This window comes from Emys orbicularis, chromosome 7 (genome assembly GCF_028017835.1).
Source record: "Emys orbicularis isolate rEmyOrb1 chromosome 7, rEmyOrb1.hap1, whole genome shotgun sequence".
Taxonomy (NCBI): domain Eukaryota; kingdom Metazoa; phylum Chordata; order Testudines; family Emydidae; genus Emys; species Emys orbicularis.
The window spans coordinates 18,552,222-18,573,961 of NC_088689.1; the positions used below are offsets into that span (position 1 = coordinate 18,552,222).

Below are 21,740 nucleotides of genomic sequence, written 5' to 3' on the forward strand. Positions count from 1 at the left end.
GTTGGCATCTTCACAGGGTGAGGGGAGAATGAGAACCAACCTTACATTGAGAGCTAACACCAGTTGTGCAGGTTTTCTTCTATCACCTCTCTTTTCTAAAGATGTCCATTTTTTGGTCAAAACTTATTCTTTAAGATGATGTCCTTGGATCCCTCTTCTTGCAGAATACCCAGGTGAGATGGATCTTCTTCCACGCTTTTATATTCCTCAGTTTCCTCTTATAGATTCTAGTGCCAAAGCTAATAGCAGTTCTGACTCATCTTCTAGTATAGGGGCTTTGTCAATTGTTCTCTGAAACTATTCTCTTCTTTTTTCCATGTTCCAGAGCATGTCAAGAGGAACACAGGCAATATGTGACCATTGAGGCCATGTCAACCAGAGTAGATTGCACTTGGGATGTTTTCCATTTCTGAACGAGTATTTACAGAGCCAATAGCAATGTGCTAGGAACTTGATCCTATTGCCATTGAGCTCAAGGGCAAAACAACCTGCTCAGAGCAGGTTGTATTATGCTCTTTGTGGACGAATCCAGTGTAAATCGTTCAATACATATTGTACCAAATGTATGTGCGTTGGAACTTCATAGATTAAGTTACACCAGGGAATCGTTACTCATCACAAGGGATGAGTTTCTACCATTAAGACTCATACAACCCATCTACATAGACAATATACATGCCACTGAGTGTGACATTTGTGGCACAGTACAAGTGTTATCTTGTAAAGTGAATGGATAGATGAAAGGACGGGAAGAGGGTATTCCCAATTCTGCCATTAACTCATTGTGTCACATTTCCTTTTACCTTCAGCATTACTACCACCAGAAACGCTCAAGTACAGTTCATGATGAAAATAATGGGTAAAAATCTTGGCTTTGTTGAAGTCAATTGCCAGACTCCCATTGACATCAGTGGGGCCAAGACTCACCTAATATCACAGAAAGTGGAGAGATGCAATTTATAATTCTGCTGGATAGGTCAGCAAAGAAAGGCATCCTTCTTCCATTCCATTCTTTTCCCAGTAAAGATTATCACATGCAAACCTCAAGCATGAATGGTTAGTTTTCTTCAGAACCATTGGCACTAACTACATTTTTCCAGGTCCTCAAATGTTATGGATGTCTTACGGTTTAAAAGACAACGTGCCAAATTCAGCTGTCGTATAAGGTGGTACAACTCCATTCTTGTCAATGGTGTTGGTCCCACTTATTTCAGGATTGGATTTAACCCAGTATTGTGAACTGCCAAACAATAATTAAGATGTCAGATCCCTCACTGTCTTCAATTCAGCAGTTAGCATTATGTAGTTTTGTTTGTACCACTCTGTGGCAACATAATTTTGGAAGAGAAAGTACTGCATACTGCTGAATAAACCTAAAAAATTATAGCTGTGCCAGGGAAACATGTCTAGACAAAATAGTGCACCTTGGCTACCTTCTTCTCTCAAATGTCTTTAAAAATACAGTCTTTGGCACTTCAGATTTTTCCATCAATTTTCATTTTCTCTTGCTCAGATATAATATGCCATGGACTTCTCCAAATGGCAGGGGCATCGGAAGCAGACTTTGGTCTCCTTTCCTATTCCTCCATCCACTCCCTATTGCTTCAGAACAGCTTCAAGGCACTGCACCACTTTAGAAGCGGCACAGAGTCCCTGCTCCAAGGAAAGCACTAGACCTCTTCCCAGACTTCCTCAGAGTATAGGCGAGACTGTTCAATAATACACCCTTTCAGAGGACACAGCATACTCTTTCAGCACATTCTGCTGGCTGATGAAAAGGGGGCATGGCCCTGCTTCCTCCCCACTGACTCACATTTGAAGTGGTGTTCCAGGAAATGCATGGAGGAATTGCATTTACACCTTCCCTTCACACACACGTTCAGGCAGCATCTGTCTTGTGTTCCTTAATGACTGGTGCATTACCACAGTCACACATCAGAAATGCCTTTTTTTTTTTTTTTTTTTTGGAGCTCTGTGGAAATATAAAAATTATTAGAGCTGGTCGAAACTCAAATGTCAAAATGTTGGAAATTCCTGCAGAATAGAAATTCTGTTTTAATTCCCAATTGGAAAATATATTTTTTTAATTTTCCCACACAATGAAATTTAAAACAAACAAACAAACTTATTGGTCCAAAGCATACAGTTTCAATAAAACAAAAGGTGTTTTGTTTTAATTTTTACTTTTTAAAATGTTACAGATAAGTTATAAAATAAAATAAATTTTAAAAGGAAAAGTCATTTTGAAACAAGAATTAAAAATGCTCCATTAGGATAAGGTTGAAACTCTTTATTTAAAAAAAAATTCTAAACAAAATTTCATCTAAATCAACACTGTCCAAAGTTTCAATTTCGACTGAATTGTTTTTCCAGCAGAAAGTGCTGTCAGAAAATTGCCAGCCACCTCTAAACGTTAGAAATGAAGCCAAGCCCGAATCTTGAACTGGGAACTCCTTAGATGTTTAGGGGGCGAGGAATAAGAGGTGGTGGGAGAGAATCCGATTCAAATCTCCCCACATTCAACCATGTCCCCTGTGTTCTAGGTCAGGTCCGGTGGCCTATTTCCTGGCTCTGGTTCAGATGCATCCAAAACACCTTGAGAACAGCTCACAACATTCTGATGTCATCACATTCAAAATCTGATTCAACCTGAACTCCTAACCTTGTACAGTCAATTAAGTCTAACTTGGATCCATCAACCACCTATTTTCCCAATTGCAATAAAAATGTGTTTTGGGTGATTTCAATATTTAAATTTCTTATTATGTTTGCATTTGGTGTTTTACCTTCTCCGTTTCCTTACTAGTAGCACTAGCAGGAAATTAATTTTCAGTCATTCATTTCGGTGTTCAGACCTTTTTTGTTAAACCTAAAGCTTAAACTGTAATGTGTAGTGCATCCTACAGATGAATACAAGAAGGAAAAGAGTAGCTTTCCAGACTTCCTCTCCAAAACTGAGGTCATATTATGCAAGAACCATGCTAGGAGTTCTATGGAAAACACAGTTAACCAAGGATTTTGCAACTGTAAAAAAAGAGGAAAGAAAGCTCACTTTCTCCACAAACAAAATCAATTGACTTCTTAACCTGCATTTCATTTCCAGATATGACTATTATGAAAACTCATAACCAATGCTCTGTATCCACATTTATAGGCGAGGCAGGGTTAACAACTAACCTTCTTAATGTGAATTGTTAGCTGTAACTGCATGTCATATTTTTAGAAGAACAAATTTATTTCATGAAGAATTATATTTTCCATATAAAAATAATTATTCATAGCAATCAGCTCATTAGAGTTATATATCTTCCATTTTATAAGAAGTTGCTTTATATTAAAAATGTTGGTTACTATTTTTTCTTCTGATATTAGTAACCTAATCAGTTTTACATTTGTGTCTAGATTTTTTTTTTTTAAGTTTCCATACACACTTCATAAAACAAAGCAAAAACAAAAAACAAAACAAAAACCAGAAAAACCAACACCAAGAAAGTTCCTGGAACTTCTCCCCCAGAGATTTGTGTCTCAGTAAGTTTTTTCAACAGTTTCAATATGTTATTGCAAAAAACAAAATTTTGCGATAAAGCTGCCCATTTGATGAGATGCTTGATATTCACTTGCAATTACTTGAGCAACTGATAGGTAATAGTAGACCACAATCAAGTCATCTCTTAACCTTCTCTTGTATAAACTAACCGTCTTGAGGTTCTTAAGCCTCTTCCATTATAGATCATGTTCTCCAGTACTTTAATCATTCCTGTGGCTCTTTTCTGAAATATTTCCTATTTTTTCAAATTTCTTTCTGAAGTATGGATGCTAGAACCCATAAGATCTCCAGAACAAGTGCTCATGTTATTTTAAAGAACAAGAAACCAAGGTTTTCCCCATCTTTGACCTTCATTCATAATTTTGAGTATTCAGTGTCATAAATTATGTTCTGTCCAGTATGAAGTGTAACATCCTAACAAAGGATGTGAGGCAAAAACAAGACAAGAGGTAAAAATGAAAACAAGTGAATGAAACCTCCTTATAGACTGCAGCTGTATTATCCTGTGCCATAATCCTGTCTTCTCACATGCTAAGCAGGGTTGGGCTAAATCAGTATTTGAATGGGAGACAACCTAGAAACAATTAGGTTCTACAGCAAGTGGTGATGGATATTCAGTACATGAAACTTTTCCATCCGAGTCACTTCTTGAGTCATGCTCTAGTCTATTGTGAGGAGACATTGTAGTGGTGGTGGTCCCATGTTTCAGGTGAGATGTAAAACCAAATTTCTGACCTGCTCATGAAAGAGCCGTGGCAATTTTTTCAAGATTAAAAGGTGCTTGCCCTTGTGTCCTGACCAAATTCTAACTTGAATATTTATATTCTACCTGCCTAAACTGCCCCTGCAATTCCAACTTGGTATGCTATTCTTCACCTCTTATGTAGGAGTTGCCCATTGTTTCTGCGCTGCTGCATTCTGTTTCAGAAATGTCTGCCTCCAAGGGCAGTAATTACCTCCAAGGGATGGAGAAGAAATAGGGTAAAACAAAGGAATGTAATTAGAAGACATGGCATGAAATTAGGTAAAGGGAAAAATGTATTCCATACATCGGGAAAAGTCCTGACAGTGAGATTTATGAAACTGTAGAAAATTTCCCACAGTAAGAGGTGGAAGCCTAAATCCTTGGGACATTTTAAGCAAGAATGAACAAAGCAGCAGCAAATATGCCATAGGGAACAATCCTGTACTGACCGGCACTAGTTTAGATGACCTAATAGATCTTTTCCATTCAATTTCTATGAGTCTATGAATGGTTTAATTTCAAAGATGGCCTGAAAGTGGGGAAGAGACTTTTAAAAAAACCAGATTCTTCTCATAGCCCCTAAGAAGAGCCTCTCCAAAACATAACTGAGGTGCCACAACTGGATATTTACTGGACGTTTTATGAATTCTTTGGGTCTGGAGCAAGCATAGCAGTGGATGGCGATGGATGCCTGATGGATCTAAATAGCTCTTTAGGGCACTGAACGTCTATTGGTTATACCTAGCACAATAAGACTGAGGCATCTAGGTGCTAGTGCAATACAAAACAAATGTTTGAAGGTTTATACATACACATATCACAAAGCAAGTTAATGTTTAAAAGGCTAGGAAAAAACAGCATCTATGGCAAACTCCCCATCCTAGCGCACAAAAACCTCTCTTATTAAATTGAAGCATCAGAACTTGTTTAGCTCTTATGCTTTGTATATGAATCTAGGGTTGATAGGTAGCATTTAAAAGTCTAACTAATAAAGGGGGGAAATAATTTGCCATGGAAATAATTCAAAATTCTAATTTAGACAGACCTTCTTTCCATCTGCTATGTTTGTTAGAAAGAAGCTCCGATTATTTCTAAAATTTTGCATAAGGTATCAAAGAAGGAATGAAGGGCAAAAATGAAAGACTTGTGGCAATTTCCTTTCCTTTCGCAACAACCTTTTACACAAAGGATAGTACCATTCAAATATTAATATAAATGCTTACTAGCAATGGATATAAGCTGGCTGGAACAAACAGAGAAAGATATTTTCAGAAACCAAATTTTTCTTGGCATCCATTTGTTACCTGGGCAAATCACACATTTTCAGCTCAAACTAATATTCTGCAAACACCAAAGCCTATATATCTTTACTCAGGTGAGTAAAGCGACTCATGCTTACATGTGTGAAAGACTGTGTACAAACCCCTGCACTAAAAGAATGTTTTGCTAGAATGAGATCTAATGTACAGCCAATAAGAAGAATTACTTGATATGCCCCGTCATTTTAAATACAGGAAACCATTTTGTAAGACACACAGGATTAAAAAAATAAGCTGCATGACATTTATTTTGTAATGTTAACATTAATATCTGTAGAAACATTTTATTGTCAGTACAAAAGTTAACAGATGTTAATACTTTCCCCCCAAATTTTTAATAAGTAAATCAGTGTAATTTGCATTTGTATTGCATGGCTATATCAGTGTGAATGGGTGTTTTGAAAGTAAAAACACAATACTTAAAAAAATATATATATGAAAAAAATGCAGTAATATTTTGTCTGACACCAGCGCTATGCCTGATATTAAGGAATAGTTTGGAAAAATATACTGGAGCCAGCATGAACTAATCCCTTAAAAAGATGGTAGTATTCCTATGGGAAATTGTCATTATAAAAACCTCTCTCTTTTTAACTTATGTTACAATATAGGAACAGCCTGAAAGGCTACTATCAGGCCAGAAGATCTGGAACCCATTATCAAGTCAATGAAGACAATACTAGTTAATTTGATGCATGAGCAACGCAGAGTGGAAACTCAGCTCTTTTTAGAGCAGTACATTCTGCTATGGTTATAGACAAGTTAATGTCTTTCCTTACTTTAGGAACCCATTAAAGACTCTCCTTTTTTTCCTCCATAGAATGATTGTGTTATTTTGGCCTTAGAAAATATTGTTCAAGTGTCACACATGCTTTAGTGATAGCTACAAAACCAGACATACAGAAAACAGAATACCTTCTTATTAAAGGATTATTTTTTTTAAATAGGGGAATTTTGATATTGATAAGAACAATCATCTGACACTGAAGTTTAAAACACAAATAAATCAAAAGCGTAATTCTCCCCCAATTAGTTATATACTGTAAATATTTCTTTTTTTAAAGATCTGACAACTACTAAAGTCTGAGCAATATATCAACTAGATCTCTGTGCTGCCTGCTTAGAAATGCCATTTAAATTACAAAAAACAACCCTATAAACGATTAATTGTTTTGTACATTACCAATTAGTTAATAAATTAACGATATACCATTTTCCCTGAAAGCAAAGTATTTCCCACCTTTGAATGGTGAAAATTAAGAAATTCTGTGTAAGAACAGCATTTAGCAAATAGCTGTTAAAAAAAAAAATAATAATTTGCTAGGTGGATTGGAACATCCATTTTTAAATCAATACAAAAAATAATTCATTGTAAATATATAATATATATTTATACATATTTTGAATATATTTACATACATCCAGCACCTATATACTGCATTTGTGCTCTGTAAGTGTGTGCCAACATATATTTTCTCCAAATATTACAAAATAAACAAAAAAGGCAGACCCAGAGTTTGCCTTAAGTCCAACTGGTCCATGGTACAAAGTCCATTGCAGCTTGCGGTGAGCCAGAAAATTGACATGGTGAGGTACGTCCATACATGACCCATAAACATTCTCCTTCTTTTGGAATTGCTTAAGAGTTCCAAACTATATAATTCTTTACACATGTTCTGACCATCTTCCTCCAAGATATTTTTTCTTCTTCTTATATTTCATATGTACAAACAGAAACATTAGGGTCCTGGAGAAAAGAGCTCTTTACTTGTGGTAGGTAGGTTGGCATTCTTGTTTCTTTATTCCTCTGAGGAATAAGAATGCTTTCCTTTCATGTTTTAACACTACCATTTATGTGCTGGTACTTGGGAAGACAGGGTTCATAAGGCATTGGATCAGGAGAAAAAACAGAGTCATCACCTGAAGAACACGAACTCCTAGTGTCGGGATAACTGGGTGAATACTGTTCAAGAGGTCCACTGAGGTCCAGATATTCCTGTAATGGAAGAAAGAAATAATATTATTTATATAAATGACAAAAACACATTGCCACATGATTTGGCTTTGTCAAGCAGTACGTATATTTCACAGACAAAAAAAGTTCAGGCAATTCTATGCTAAGAAAGATCAGCTACATTCAAAATTGACTGTTGCCTATACATCAGAGAGAGAGAGAGAGAGAAAGAGAAAGAAAGAAAGAAAGAAAGAAAGAAAGAAAGAAAGAAAGAAAGAAAGAAAAAAAAGAGTCAGTCAGTCTAAGGCAGACGTGTCATTTCCAACAACATGAGCATTAACCACATCAGTAGAAATAAACACGCTCACCACATCAGAAGAGGACTTTTTGCTTATAATGATAAAAATGAAATTTTCATCCTAAATAGAACCATTTTTCTCAAGCATATGGTAATGATTTGGAGAAAAAGATACTTCCATTTTTATATTCCTTTGGTCAGTTTGACTATCTGGTTTTAAATTTAGACTTAAACATGTACTGCACTGGCATACTTATGAGAACTGAAATGAAAAATAAAACCATATTCATTGAATTTGGGTTCTCTACACTAAATATTCTGCCACTTTTTTTTCTTTTTTCTTGCCTCCTAGAGCAGTGGTTCTGTGTACCGTTGGGGGGTACGCAGAGGTTTTCCAGGGGGTACCATCAGATCATCTAGATATTTGCCTAGTTTTACAATGGGCTACTTAAAGCACAAGCAAAGTCAGTACAAACTAAAATTTCATACAGACAAAATGAGAAAGCCAGTATTTTCAGTATTAGTGTGCTGTGACATTTTTGTATTTTTGTAAGCAAGTAGTTTTTAAGTGAGGTGAAACTTGGGGGTACGCAAGACAAATCAGACTCCTGAAAGGGGTACAGTAGTCTGGAAAGGTTCACAACCACTGTCCTAAAGTAGCCATGACCAAACCAGAATAGCAAAAAAGAAATAATTTCAGTTTAATCCAAGGTTCGAGTTAAGCAACTTTTACTAGAAACGGCAATTTTGGCAGGAAAATAAAGTTATTTTTTCCCTTGAAAAGTTCCTTCTGTTTCAACTTCTGAAAGGCAGCTGTATTCATTTAATGCTATCTCTTCATTTGCTAAACCACAAGTTATGATCATGCTGACGAGACAAATCTTATCAGTCAGTATTTTATACTGCAGTGGATACTTTCATTTAATTATTTGATTAAAATTATTTTTCAAAATCATATCTTAAAGTGTCAGGACTTTATGGTTGTAGCTTTAAAATGAGAGCAACAATGGAGGTTTTAAAACACACACACACACACACACACACACATAGCAGACAACAAAATGGTTCCTAGACTGCTGTTTTGATCTAATATAACTTCATATTTCACAAGCAAATGTTTTTAAACTGGCCTTTGTGGCTGTCTGAAGACAGGACACACATGTATGTTAGGGAAACAGCTCTAGGGCACCAGAATGGTCTGGAAATTTCTAACACAAATGGAAGCACGAAGTACTAGAACATGAGAGAGAGAGAGAGAGAGAGAGAGAGAGAGAGAGCGCATTCTCATGAGATTTCTAGTCCAGTTCGCAGATCCAAGAGTTTCACATAATTCAGTTAATCATCTGGGCTGAGATCTTCACCCCCCACTCCAGCCTTTTTACACCCACATAGAAGAGTCAAAATGGTGTAAAGGGACCTAAAAGCCTCATATCAAGCTTGAGGAGGATTACTGGAGCTGGCCTGGTGGAATACAGTGATAAGATTGCTCCCAAAGACCCCTTGGCAAGCCCCAGTGCAGGTGGTGTGCAGGGGAGGGAGGGTAGAGGGACATAGCCACAGCATTGTGGAGATTATGGGTAGCACAGCAGCCCATAGGTTAGAAGGCAAATAGGCCCCTGTAGGCTCTGTGGCCCCTAGAGCAGCATAGAATCGTGAGGGTGCAAAGACGGCTTTAAGCCCCCTCTTCCTCTTGGGGATGCAGCATTTATCCAAACCAAACCACCAAACTTTTTGGTAGCTTTTCAGTGGTAAAAGAACTGAAATGATCCCTATCTGTATATCTTAATGCATTGCTTGCTACAAATAATAGATTTTCAGACCTCTGAAAATAAGATTTTAAGAATAAAATAGCATCATGTATATTGCTAACAGGAATGGTGCTAGCTGTTGCCCTTGTAGAATTGGATGGTTTCTCCATATTCCCCTCTGGGTTCTTGTTTTCCCAGCAGAACTATTTCAATGATCCAAATTAACTCCTAGACAGATCATTTGAAATCTGCCATTTACCTCGGCTGCTTTTTCTGACCTAATTACTATAACTGAGAATCAAACTAAGTTAATAAATTCAGAATAGCATAAACTCTAAATCTCTCCCTCACAGAAAACTGTAATATTGAAATATAAATATCCCCCCCCCCAACATATTTTTCCTGGATGATATGCCGAAAATATTATGAGATATGCAGAGAGACAAGTGAAAACGCTTTAGTGTGTGTGTGTGTGTGTGTGTGTGTGTGTGTGTGTGTCTGTTTTGTTACATAAATCAAAACCTCTAGAAGAAAAACCATGATTTCATTAAGCCATATAGTTTAATTGTGAGAGACCCCAGTGGAAAACTGATAAATAGAATAATAATAGAAATAGAGCAGAGTTTCATATTTTAATACATTACATTTATCTTGTGAACCTTATGTTCTGATCTGCTGGTTAAGACATGAATACACTTTACTTACCTCATTAGTTGTGAGAGTGAGAATTCGATCCAAGTCTTCTACCAACTGCTTAAAAGTTGGTCTCTGCGAAGGCACTGCATGCCAGCAATCTCTCATCATCATATAGCTGTATAAATATTTCACTGGGTTAATTAACCTTATATATCCTCGTTGCCTGTCCATTTAATCCACAATTATTATTATTAATCCACACATACATACCAAAGATTGACTCGTTGAGATTTTTTGTTTTAATTGTTTTTCAACAGTACCAAAGTTAAGTGAGTCAATGTCTATCCTGTATTAGACATTTCCAGGAAACATATTCAAACAATTTCTTTTTTATACGCAATGCTACCATTTATAGAGGTAAGTAGGTTAGAAAATATTGGATTCTGCATGGGCTTCAAATCAGTATTAGCTGTGTGACTATGCTAGTGTTGTATTACTTTGGTAAATAATGGTCCTTACAGTTCATTGGTGCAGTTGGCAGGCTTATCCATTCTGTGCCCTTCTTTAAGCAGCTTAAAAAGTTCCTCCACTGGAATTCCTGGATAGGGTGAACCTCCCAAAGTGAAGATCTCCCACATCAACACACCAAATGACCAACTACAGAATAAAAGGGAACAGTGAATAATTAAATCCATCTTACCTATAAAAGCATAGGCATATCCCTGAAAGAGACAGAGAACAGTGATTCCTTGTTACTTTCTGCAGCAATTCTGTGTTTAAGGGACAGATTCCCCCAGCCTTACTCCGTAGAACCTGATTCCTCGAATACTTCCCATTTCACTGAGATGATTCATCAAATAAGGAACTACTCAATGTGGGAAACAATGGCAGAATCTGGTCCTAAATTTGGCCACAATTCAGCAGTCCATCCTTATTCAGAAAAATAGCTAAGCATGAAATTAACTTTAGGCATTTGCCACTTTATGCATCTGCTGATTTGAATGGGACGTAAGCACATGTTTAGAGTTAATCGTGTGCATAAGGGCTTTGCTCAATAGGGATTGTCTTAAGCACATTCTTAAATGTTTCCCTGAATTGAGGCCTCTGTTCGATGTTCTCCAAACTCCCAAGTTGTCAGTTTCCAGGGCTATTGTAAATAAAACTGAAATTGTAATTTACAGTATAATTATTTATAGAATACATATATGGTAGAGCAGGTTGGAAATGTTATGACAGAACATTTCTCAGTCAGAAAATGCCAATTCATTAAAAATAAAATGTTCCACAAGAATGGGTCACTTTTGGCCAATCTTTGTAGGAAACCAGGCAGGAAACCCCGGGGGGCTATGGAGCTGGGCTTTTAGGGTCTCAGAACCTTGGCAAACTTGAAGACTACTAAAAATATACACAGATAAAATATATTCGTCAAGGTAAGGACTATATGTAGACATATGGCAACTTTTATTGCAAGTTTGCTCAAAAAAAGTTGCTAAAATTTAATTCTATTTTAAATATAAACTCTCTCAAAAAAAAATTAAATCAGCTACCACGAACTTGTGTTAATGGTGTTGTTTACAAATAATGAAAAAAATGTGTGAAAACCAAACGTACATAATACATTATGAACATTTTTTAAATGAGTACACAGTGACTAGGTTATTCAAAATTGACAAGCCATTTTGGGAGCCCAGCCTGCCACACATTAAAGGTGGCCTAATTTTCACAGGGTGGGTGCTCAGCGCTTTCTGCAGATCAGATGCCTCAAAAGTCAAGGCACCCAAAAATCACTAGCTATGTTTGAAAATCTTGGCTCTTGGTCTTAATCCTTCAGTTCCTCATAGGTGCATATGGTTGTTGCACTTCTGTGTAAGTACAAGTGCAAGTGCTCTGATTAGTGCAGGATCAGACTCCTCCCGTCCGGCCCTTTTCTTTTTTTTTTCTTCAAACTTTGTGCTTATATGCTCAATTCCTCATGTCTGTGCTGTGCAGCATCAAGCCCTTTGGGGTTAATCGCTCTTCATATAAAAATAAAGAAATGTGCAATTTCCAGCAGCACTGTATAAAGACTATGCAACAAAAGCAATGTTTAAATCTTTATGAGTAGTGTCAATTAGCGCTGTGATTCTGAGACCCAAAGTGACAGAAAAAGCGAGTTCTTCTGCTTAAATCAAACAAAGTATAGGAAACAAAGAAACTGGAAAACAGTAAATATGTACACCATAGAAGAGTTTATTTTGTTTCAAATTGTAATCTCAGAATTATAAGGAGTGCTACGATTATCCTAGAAAACTTTCATAGAAAGTAGAGCAAATCCCAAGAGGTTATGTCAGCTAGATACAGTGGGGAAACTTAAAAAGTCTGTTCCAGTTTTAGAGGTATTATTGATTCCAATTATTCCCCATACTTAAAATAGGGAATGTTTTTGGAAGCAGTAATACCTCTAAAGCAGAATGAACTTTTCAAGTAAGCCCACTGTATGTTTTACCTAAATCAAAGCCATTTTTAGCACAAATTTCAACAAGTGAAAATTTCAGGATTATTTCCTTAAAAAAAAAAAAAAAAAATAGAAGCAAGTTCCGAATATTCCCAAAGCCAAGCAAATTAGATACATGCTTTGTAGCTGCAGATCCGTAAGTAAGTTCAAGGGGGGAAAACTTCCGCACTGACAGAAGGAGGTTAGCATTCTCCACCTTTCATGTGCTTTGAAGCCAGGCAGATTAGTAACAGAGCATTGGTTAGCAGTCTACCATAAAATCCTCACTTTCTAAGGGCGACTCCTGCACCTTCTATTAATGTGTGAAACAGAGAAAGCAAGCAGTTAAGATTTAAGGAAAGCAGGAAAAGCTATAAAGATTCCCAAAACTGTAACTAAAAAATAAAATAAAAAAAGGCTAAAGAAAATAAAGTTACTTACACATCACTTTGATGTGTGTAAACTCTGTCAAACAGGGCTTCTGGAGCCATCCACTTTACCGGCAGCCGGCCCTGGAAACATGAGGGGAAGGTGGGTGAGAAATAAGAAACACTGAATTAAAATTGTAGTTATTCACAAGGCAAATTCAGCAATGGGATTTCTAAAATATTCAATACTGTACTATAAAAAAGCAAAGGTTAATGGCATGACAAAACAAAACAACACATCATTTACCTCGGTATTCTCCGAGAAAACAAAGACCGATATTCTCCAGACCCCGGGTTCATATAAATAGAAGTAAACTTTTCAGACAAAATTAGCTAAGACACAGAGGATCCACAGAAAGAACCCTTACATGCCACGTATCCCCCACATTGCCTGTCAGTGAGAGGAAGAGGTGGAGAGAGTCAATAGCCTCATATGGGAGGGCCTTGCCCCTGGGACCCTCTGCAAACAGATGAATTTCAGCAAATCTTTAACCAGTAAACCAGCACAGAGGGACTAGTTGGCAGGTGAGGTTAGGGCTACTGGATTCACATTTATCCTGCTCCAGTGGCCCAAACCCAAGCATGGTGAGCACAGTGGAGCTGCAGAGGGCTAGAGACTTGGCATTTCCAATGACAAGTCTGCAGAAGGGCTATGTCTTGCCCCAAGATTGATGGTGGATTCTATTCCCTCCATGACAAAGAGCATGGAGTTGCCCACACAAAGCCCAGTGTCACCCTTAAAAGGGCAATGGATGGTAGCTTAGAAACTTATTTTTATGAATTAACAATTTAACGTAATACATTATATAAATATTTTGCACTAATATAGCAACTTGAATCAGAGGATCTCAAAGCACTTTGCAAAGCTCCCATTGACTTCAAATGGAATTGTGGTTGCTCAGGGCCTCTGAAAACTAGGTGCAAGGTATCTTAAATTAGGTATCCCAAATCAGTGACCACTTTTTTGACCTAACTGCCTTGCAAGATCACTCCGCAGATCTGTAGCAGAGTGGGCAATGAAACCCATTCTCCTGACTCCAATCCCACTTTGCTACCACCACAGTAAAATGTTTACAACCCTGAATACAATGCAACCAAAAATATGTACAGTAATGTACACTATTCAGGTACCAGAAAAGGAAACATTTTACTGTTTACTAAAAGTTTTCAGAGGCCCTGAGCTAAAGCCCATTAAGGACAATGGGAATCTTTCCATTGATTCCATGGACTTTGGATCAGGCCCTATAAAAAGCCCTATAAAAATGAATTTTATCATTCATAATTAATCATGTAATATATATTCTCTCAGGTTGTGTAAACAGATAACATTCATCGCTTAGTAAAAGTGGTTAGAGATGCTTATGCCTTTGATTACTATTTTATTTTCTGTGATTAAAAGTTAGGCTGGTGTACAAGAAGTCCATTAGGATTATAATCACGCTACTTTAATGAAAGAAATACTGGTTCCAGAGATAAGACCGCAATCCACTTACATTAGTAGTCTTTTTATAATAATCTATATTGTTGATGTCTCTGGCCAAACCAAAGTCTGCTATTTTCATCACATTATTTTCAGTTACCAAAACATTTCTTGCTGCTAAGTCTCGATGAATGCACTGAAAAAGAAAAAAGAAAAATGAAATTGCTTCAATATATGACTTCATTTTCCCTTAAGATTTTCTTGAAGCAGAAGGTGAATTCAGCATATGATAATTACTATACTATAATCAAAAAGGACATGGAGTATAATTTTAATGTCTATTTTTTCAGTGTATCCAGTTTGAAGAATTGCTCCAGAAATCTTTTTGAAAAGCCAGTTTTTTTATAAGATTTTCAGCTCAATTTTGCCATATCCAAAGACTTGGATGATTACCTTAACTGAACCAAACCTTCTGTGATTCACCCATCACATTATATCAGAGCCAGTTACAGGTATAGGTCTTCCAGCTTTTTAAATATAAATTCTGTTAATGAGTGTTTAATTATTTTGGCTCTTTCATATTACACTGGATTGACACAGCTTCAACTTGACACATTGGATCAGTGTGTTAGCCTATGCATTTATGTCAGGCATATTGTACACCACATTAATGGGTATTATATGCACGGTATTAATGAGATATATGTTATATGTAAGTGTTGTGAAGTTACGTTAACGGAATATATGAAGCTCTCCCCATAATTCTGTTCACCCATGTCAACTATCCCACAACACTTTGCAAGGCTGAAGTCAGCTTTGGCATTAGAAAATAGAAAGCCCGTCAAAGCCAAGACGTGTGAATGGTGTGACCTAGCACAGGTTGGGATGTACCTCTATGCCCAATTGGTTTGGAATGTACTATCCAAAACAGAGATAAGAAAAGTACATAACAAAACAACAAGGTAAAGGACTGTTACAAACTGGTCGGTTGGATTTTAATTATGTGTAAATAAATTTGTAATTTGTAAAATCATACTATAAATACTGCTGGCTGAAATGTGTACCTTTGCAGCACACCTTCTGTGTAAGGTGAACATGTTGAGAGCTAAGAATTGCTTCCTGGAAGGAGGGTAGATTTGACTAAGTTCGGTTATTTCATCTCTTGAACATTTTTAAAATCGACCCACGAGTATAGTCAAACAATTGTCTAAACACCTTTTAGTCAATAAGTGCAACCATTTTTTACATAAAAGTTGTTAAAATAATAATAAAAAAACACATACCATGCAACATAAAAAACTGAGGCTGTCAAATGCTGTGTGTGTGTGTTTGTGTGTGTGTCTGAGATGTGTGCATTTACTTGATCAACTGGATTAAAATAGTTTAATTTGTAAAATACAATTTGGGGAGGAAGTTTTGCTTTTGGGAAGGTCCCCATGTTGAAGATTAAAAGTTACCTCCTCATAACTTCGTCTAAGCTCCCTCCTGAAAATGTACAATTGACCTTTCCCAGCACTGAAAGGAAGTCTTTGTTGCGGATTGATACCACTGTTACGTTTAAGCAGCTCTCTCATGTGTAATACAAGGTAGCAGCAGAGACATGTTGAGAAACATTCCATTTGGATTTCTCTCCAGGATATCCTACTTCTCCTGGAGTTCAATCCCTCCTCTTTCTCTTATCTTTTTATTTTGGGTTATTTTTGGATGATCTCTTTATTCTAGCTTTGGGCATCCCTCCTTACATGGATGTCCTCAGCCAAACCATTGGTTAAGGTACCATACAGTAGATCACGGTTTTTGAGGTGGGTGGGTGGGTTGTATATATATCTTAAGTGGCTTTCATATGCTGTAGTTTACCCTGGTAATTCTCTTTCTCTGCCTGGCCTGCCCATCTTCTACTCTTCCACAAGCAAGCCTGACAGGGGACATCAGGTCCCAACTGTGCCCACACACACACGATCAGCCATCAAAACAGAGTTTCCAGAGGCAAAGCTTCAAAATTATCTACTCCAAGGAGGCCTCAGCAGAAGGAATAAACTGGGCAGGCCTGCCCTCTCCCTGCACATGCCTCCTCCACAGATTAGGGAAACCTGATCAGGGACATCAGGTGTCAGTCGCCCCAACACCTTCTGCCAATACAACTTCTGGCCCCTTTTTTGCCATTCGTTTTCTAAACAGCCCGTCACCAACATTGCTTCTTGCATACCTCCCATCATCAAAATGGTGCCATTATAAATAGCCATATTTGATTGTTGCCATTACTGACTGCCTTGCTGTGATGATTTGCTCCATGTCCCTTTTGATCTGGTCCAAACCTGACAATTCTCAAACTGTGGTCCATGGAATGACACATTCTGAGAACCACGCACTGAGTGGCTGGAAGATTTGGAGAAGAGGCGTCAAGGGATCTACGGTAAAATTTTAAGAAGTGCCTAAGTCCCATTTTTCAAAAGTAATGGAGGCACTTAGAAACCTTAGTCCCAGTAACGATTAATGGGATGTGAACACCTAAAACCCAACTTGAGCTACCAAATCTCTTAGATGCTCTTGAAAATTTTACCCATAAATACTATATACTACGGGTGTTGATTAAAATTTGCATTTACATTTTTCATGGGATTTTTTTAATACCACAGTGAGCCATTTTTTGGTTTGAAATAACAAGGAATCTGGTCGTCTCAGTTCATGGATGGTGGAAACACTGTAATATGATCGGTTTTCTTATTATGGCAGCTCAACAAATGGCTCTCTGAAGGAAAAAGAGCTAATGAAATACAAACACAAATAGTGAGATCTTTGAAGAATCAGAATGCATAATCCTACTATATACTCCCTTTGTTTTCTCTCTGCTCCTGGCCTTGTGCAATGCCTTACCTTTTGTCAAGTTCTACACTCATCAAGTGTTTCCAGGACTGGGACTAGCTCAAGGGTGGAATGGCATGTGTGTGTGGGGTGGAGGGGAAAGGTGGCTTTCCTAGCAGTATCCTACAATAGCATTCTGGTGTCTGTGCTCCTAGAGTGTACCCATTTGCACAAGATGTGTCAGTCGAGAGGTTCATTTTTTTCCTTTCATACTGGTTGCCTGCTTTCTTTAGTGGACACCCGCCACCAAAAGGCTATGGGTCATATCCAGTTAAGTGCTTCACTAATAATTTACACCAGCCTCAGATGCTTCACTAATGATTTACATCAGTCTCTGCACCTAGGGTGCTTTGCTTGTCCTGCACTCACATGTATTCCATTAGTAAATTTCACACTTGTAGCTTGAGTGCCTTCCAAGTCTTCGAGGTTGTACTCAGACATTTAGTCTCTCATAATGTAAGGATAAAACAAATGTAGACCAGTTCTACAGGGGTGCATGCACAGAGATGCAATAAAGTCAGCATCTCCCTGCATAGCAGGATTGGAGGCTCATACTCTTTTCTTTAGTTGCAAACAGCTACATCCTTGTGGGTGGATATGCAAGGGACCTGGTGTCCACATCTTCTTCTCAGCCTTCGAGAATCTGGCACTAGGTCTCAACCAGGACCCATCTTATTCCTAATTCCCCTGTATTAGCAAAGCGATTTGGTGTGTTTGCTGGGTTGGTTACACAGTACTATTTAAGAGTTTCCTAATTAGAATTTAATCCAAGTTACAGGTTGAGAAGGTTTTTTTTTTTTTAACCAGAAGTAGGTCTCTAGGGACTGGGTAAATATGCTCTTTCACTAAGTTTGCTCCGTTGACAAGTATTGGTTTTAAGTAGAGTTGAGGGCATAATTTGCAGTGAATAATGTATTCAGGGTTTTTTTTGCCTCTTCTTCTGTTCACAAATATCCATGAGCAGTTTAAGATTTTCTCAGTAGGGTTTTTAACATTCTCCAAATAATTTTGGAAACAGAGTCCGTTTCTTTGGCATATTTGATATTTGAACTGTGTTAATAGATTTGATTGGAAACATAAGTGACATGGCATGTTTCTGTTCCCTGACTGAGGAACATAACTCTTATAATCAGGTGAATGCCTGTGCTTATGAATTCAATAGTTCATTTCAGGGAAATATTCTCTAGTATTTACTTAAAATGGAATGTTCCCCAGCCCTGATTTAGCCAGGTACTTACACATGAGCATAACTTTAAGCATGAGTCGAGTACCATTGACATCAATGGGACTTACCATGTGCATAGAGTCATGCACCTGCTGGAACAAGGCCTCCATTAACATTTCTGCTGGTAAATACATTCTCTAGTTAACACAAAAGGGATCAGACTAAAATTGAAGTGAATTAGTTTAAAGCATCAGACAAATATTCCCAGAAAGGTTTGTGCAGCATTTGCCTATTTCTACCTACTTTCTGTGAAGCCAAGTACTCCATGCCCCTTGCCAGTTGATATGTGCATGATACTAAGTCTTTGAATGTCATCTGCTCTTCTGGTACCCTGTTGATATCAAATGAATATTCCATTCCAGGGGGTCGCCGTGCTCGCAGATACTCCCGCAGATTCCCTTTAGAAGCATATTCAACTATCACATACAACGGACCTTTAGATAAACAGAACAGACAGCATGAGAGTTGAAACAGGGACAAAGGGTAAAATGATTTTTAACAGAATCTTATATACTGCTTTCCATCTTCACAGCACTGTACACACATACATTCACCAACTAAGCTTCACAGCAGCCCTGTGAAATTGGCAAGTACCATTTTAAAGATAGGGGAAAAAGAGGTGGAAACATTGTTAGGTGATTTGCCCAAGGCCACACCACAAGTCAGTGGCGGAGCCAGCATTAGCACTCCAGAGTTCCTAAATCCCAACCTTGAGTTTATTCCTTTCAGACCATGCTGTCTCCTGCATTTAAACATTTGCAAAACAAAAATTGCACAAAACCCCCAAAAGATAACACTGCTTTAAAAAAAAGTTAGTTTTCCTGTCAACTTTACACAGTTCTGGACTCCCTTATACCTCAAAATTAGCTTGTAATAACAAAGAGGTAAAACATTTACAGAGTAAAGTGATCCCTTCCAAATTACACATTAAAAGTTTCACTAAAACAGGACTGACAGTGTCAGAATAAAGCGTGTAAAACTGCTGTAAAAAAACACTTTTCCCTATAGCAGAGATAAGTTACGAAGGTTTCACACTATACAGTATCCCTCTTAACATTACAGCTGCAAAGCCTGTTTATAATCAGATATGGAAGTTAAAATATTGCTGCTAAGCTAAAGAAATATCTGCAAATCCCATCACAGCATGACTGTTTCCTTAAAAACTATTGAAAAATTATGATAAATGAGACACTTCAAGACTTGTTTGAATGAGAGCACTGGCTAGCTTTCTGCTTTTTACTCACCATCCTGTGTACATGCTCCAAGAAGATTGATGATATTTTTGTGCTTCCCAATCATTTTCATCATCTCCATCTCTGACACCAGGTCAGATAGGTCTTTTTCTGTAGCATCATCTGCACAAGAGAAAACAAGTTCATCTCACATTTTCTGGCGTGCCAGTTTAACTTGGGTTGTTAGCCATTTGTCAGCTCATGTGACATCATCTAAAGGACACAGGTTTAGGAATAAATGTGAGCTTCTAGGATTCATGTCATGTGACAAAGTCATGTGACCTGAAAAGCAGTGGTCTCAGTCTCTTGAAACAGGCTGGCCAGCTGCCCCCTCCCCCGCCTCCCTTCAATAACATTCTATGGTTAGAGGAAAAAGCAAAAAATATGGGGAGATTGCCAAGACACTGCAAAACCTGAACTGGACTCTCAAGCAATTAACAGTTACATCTTTTCTGAGAGCTAATCTTATAGCTAAGTTTATAACAAACATGTACCTGTCTACCTGGAAATGGAAAATGATGGGTATATCTAAATATATATCGTCTCTCCTGTGAATGAAACCAACAGACAAGAAAACTGAACAGTTCTAACAAGACTTTGATTTGCTTGTAAATACACATTGCTGAAGATAAATAGGCTGTCAAAGGCCCTGATTTATACTGAAAACTGCTGAAGGCTGAGGTCAACTATGTGAACTCTGACCCCCTATAACGCTAGAGTTCAGATGCCACAAAAGAACTTTCTTGATAAAAATTACCACCTCACCCCCCCTTCCTTTACCTTTCAGCATCTTCACTGCCACAGTAACCGCCTCTTTGGGTCTGTCCTTGTCGATTCCCATTGCTTCTGCCATGACAACTTGCCCAAAGCAACCTTCTCCAAGGGGTTTACCCAGTGTCAGCCTAGAGGTATAAACAGAGGATTAGCACACAGCATCTGGTGAAGGGATGTAGCCAGTGAAATTCCAGAGCAAAATATAAAAAGCTTGCAACAACTTGCTATAGCATGAATCATTTACCATAAAGAACAAATGAGACTCCTGGTGCATACCAGTTTTCATGCACACTGTAGCATGTGTTTTTTAGTGATGCCACAGTGAGCATCCAATACTACCCGAACAGTTACTAAACCAGTTTTTGAAATCTCCCTTTACGTAGAACAACAAACTATATCTGATGGCTCGTTGGTCAGATTTGCAGGGCTTGCAAGCTGTAGTCCTTAAAAATTGCTCAGCTAAAATGCAATGTTTCAGATTGGCCAACAGCAGCTGAACTTTCCACATCACTATAATATGGTCATTTTCTTCTTTTCCAGCCAGAGTGCAGGGTGATGAGAACGGGTTTATTTGTGTGTGGGCTCTACTCTACTTGTTAACTTGGAGTTGGAATGATTCTTGTGCTAAAGGGTGATATCAACACTTTGGGGACCTTTTAAATATCAGTGACTCATGTGGTATAAACCCACTGTCTGGAGGCAATAGAAACAAGTTTCTCTCTAATGACAACTTGAGCTGAAGGGAGTAGGCAGCACAGAGACAGTACCCCACAGGCACCATACTGGGTCACAACCCCCATTTCTCCCACTAAAGGGTCCAGGGTTGGAGACAATGAGGTGGCCAGACAACTTTCTGCTTATGGGAAAAGGGAAGGAAGACATAGACAAGAAGGTATGGAAAGGGGAAACTGCCAATGTCGACCAAGCAGCTAGTCCAGAGGGAGTGGGGGTTGGGAGGAGCTGCTTCTGTAAAACAGCTGTGAGAGCATACAGAAAGCTTCTCTCTAAATGCCTCCAAGTCTTGAACCACTGCCAGGAGCTGCCAGTGCTGATGGCTCTCCCTGGCTCTGCTCTTCCCT

General features: G+C 37.9%; 1 protein-coding gene across 2 annotated transcripts in view; it reads right to left on the reverse strand.

The window, feature by feature from the left end:
- Window positions 1-7,442: 7,442 nt before the first annotated feature.
- The window catches only part of FGFR2 (fibroblast growth factor receptor 2), a 93,091-nt gene continuing 78,793 nt past the window's right edge, over window positions 7,443-21,740 (reverse strand). For both annotated transcript variants that reach the window (XM_065407682.1, XM_065407683.1), the window contains 8 exons: window positions 20,668-20,789; window positions 19,900-20,010; window positions 18,899-19,089; window positions 14,642-14,764; window positions 13,162-13,232; window positions 10,767-10,904; window positions 10,317-10,422; window positions 7,443-7,607 (listed from right to left, as the gene is read on the reverse strand). In XM_065407682.1, coding sequence (XP_065263754.1) covers window positions 7,443-7,607; window positions 10,317-10,422; window positions 10,767-10,904; window positions 13,162-13,232; window positions 14,642-14,764; window positions 18,899-19,089; window positions 19,900-20,010; window positions 20,668-20,789 — 1,027 coding nt within the window. The remainder of the gene's footprint in view (window positions 7,608-10,316; window positions 10,423-10,766; window positions 10,905-13,161; window positions 13,233-14,641; window positions 14,765-18,898; window positions 19,090-19,899; window positions 20,011-20,667; window positions 20,790-21,740) is intronic.